The sequence below is a fragment of the Sinocyclocheilus anshuiensis genome, unplaced genomic scaffold (assembly GCF_001515605.1).
Source record: "Sinocyclocheilus anshuiensis isolate Anshui unplaced genomic scaffold, SAMN03320099.WGS_v1.1 scaffold291, whole genome shotgun sequence".
NCBI lineage: Eukaryota > Metazoa > Chordata > Actinopteri > Cypriniformes > Cyprinidae > Sinocyclocheilus > Sinocyclocheilus anshuiensis.
In genome coordinates, this window is record NW_015549575.1 from 139,111 (window position 1) to 141,282 (window position 2,172).

At 33.2% G+C, this 2,172-nt stretch overlaps 1 protein-coding gene across 8 annotated transcripts in view; it reads left to right on the plus strand.

The window, feature by feature from the left end:
- The window catches only part of LOC107657481 (supervillin-like), a 55,498-nt gene that overhangs the window by 36,986 nt on the left and 16,340 nt on the right, over positions 1-2,172 (plus strand). For 7 of the 8 annotated variants that reach the window (XM_016445574.1, XM_016445577.1, XM_016445580.1 and 4 more), the window contains 3 exons: positions 783-833; positions 1,280-1,448; positions 1,615-1,710. In XM_016445574.1, the coding sequence (XP_016301060.1) occupies positions 783-833; positions 1,280-1,448; positions 1,615-1,710 (316 nt within the window). The remainder of the gene's footprint in view (positions 1-782; positions 834-1,279; positions 1,449-1,614; positions 1,711-2,172) is intronic. The other variant, XM_016445576.1, reaches the window with a different exon arrangement.

Here is a 2,172-nt window from a genome sequence, read left to right on the forward strand (position 1 = left end):
AAACAAACTTCTTTCACGTTGTCATTATGGGGTATTGTTTGTAGAATTTTGAGGAAAATAATGAATTGAATCCATTTTGGAATAAGGCTGTAACACAACAAAATGTGGAAAATATAGACCCTATATTTAGTTAAGTGTCTAAATGTATGTATTTATGTGTGTGTGTGTGTGTATATATATATATACACACACTGTATATATAATATATATATATTTCCATATTTGGTATGGTAACTTACATTTAACAAAATAGTTTTTTTTATCACTCATTTTAAAATTCTCTTTTATTAATTTGTAAGACTTTTAGTATTTCTTGAAGTCTAAGAAATTACATTCTTGTATTTCTTGGATTCATTTGATGAGCACTCTCGACTGCTTTGTTCTTGTCTTCTTGACAGTTTCTTGTCTTCTACCATAAAGTAACTCCTAGAAAACTCTTGATCTTTAAATAACTTTGTATGTAACTTTTTATACATTTTATATACTTCACTTAAAGCTTAAAACCTTTAGGCCTGTATATTAAAATCTTTCTACCATCTTCATTATCTTAACCAACTGATAGGATACATACAAGCCTATATAATTCTAAGACAACAATGTTTGACTATAAAATAAACAAGGAGTAAAAGGTCAGCGGTGCGGTGAAGAATCACCTTCCTATGTCTATTAATAGGAGCCTCTTTAGTCTAGGATGCATCCCCTCACCTTTTATCCTTTCTTTCCATTCTTTTCTCATCCCTCTTTCTTCCCATCTGTCTTCCTGCTCTTCCCTCCGCGTGAAGGCTACCCCGCTGCCCATGCAGGTGGATGAGCGTCACCCCTGGAGACGGAAGGTGCCTCTCACCCCCAAACACACATCCACTATTCCTCCATAACACAACAATAAGACTTGCTGTAAAGTATGTAAACGTATGTATGTAAAGTGTTTTTGTGGTGTTGTCTTTTTTGGAGTCAATAACTAGCTAGTTTGACAACATATAAATATTCAGTATATTTTAGATGCTTTTGATTTGGTTTACTTCCAGGTTGAAGTTAGGAAAACGGAAGCTAAGTGTGTATACTTAGTTATTTTTATATTTCACAATTTTATTTGAGTTTTTTTTTCATGGCTAAATATTTTATGAGATGTGTTGTTTCTCTCACTACTTTTACAATCATAATGATTATCAACAAAGCATCACTTTTAGATTAAAATGATTAAAAAGATTTTAAGTGTGAGAACGTGTTTCACACTGACAGTGATGTAAATGCTTAATTGTTTTCTCCTTTGTCATCTCAGAGGATGGGAAATGAGGTGGTGGAGAGTCAGCAGATTGAGCGAAATGAGATGTCTATTCAGGAACGCAAACAGCTCATCACCGCACAAGAGGATGCCTGGAAGGTCAAAGGTTACGGAGCATTCAATGACTCCACTCAGTTTACAGTGGCTGGCCGTATGGTTAAAAAAGGTCAGTAAAAATGCACATATTGCTTCACAGCAGTGACACAGATTGAGACTTTTTAATGTATTTTTGTACTAAGTGGACAAAACATATAGTTTTGATACATAGTTAGAATACAGTTTTGCTTTTTTTTAACAGTGTGAAATTTTCTCCTCTGTTTTTTTCTCTCCAGGTCTGGCAGCCCCCTCTTTTCTCACAAATCCAGTGTTGTCCCCTCTGTCCTCTAAAAATAAGAATACCTCCCATACCATCTCAAAGCCACACGAAGGTGAGAGGGGAGAAGCTACTCATACTCAAGTCCAGTCATTTCCTGGTCCCCCTCCCCCTTTTTTCCAAATGTATTTTGTATTTTCTTTCTACTGTGTCATATATATATATATATATATATATATAGTTATATATATATATAGTTATATTATTGTTATTGTAGGCCTACTGTTACAATTTTTTTTTTCAAATTTTGTAATGTTGCTGTCCCTTTTGATCAATTTAATTTGTCCTTGCCGAATAAAATTGTTAATTTCTTGAAGAAAAGAAAAGAAAAGAAAAGAAAAGAAAATAAAAGAAAAAAGATCTTACTGACCCCAAACTTTTGAATAGTAGCCTATGCCATAAAGATAGATAGATAGATAGATAGATAGATAGATAGATAGATAGATACTGAATTTATGTACTGTAAATGTTAAAATACTCACTAAAAAGCACAGTTAAAAATGTCCAGCACAATTGC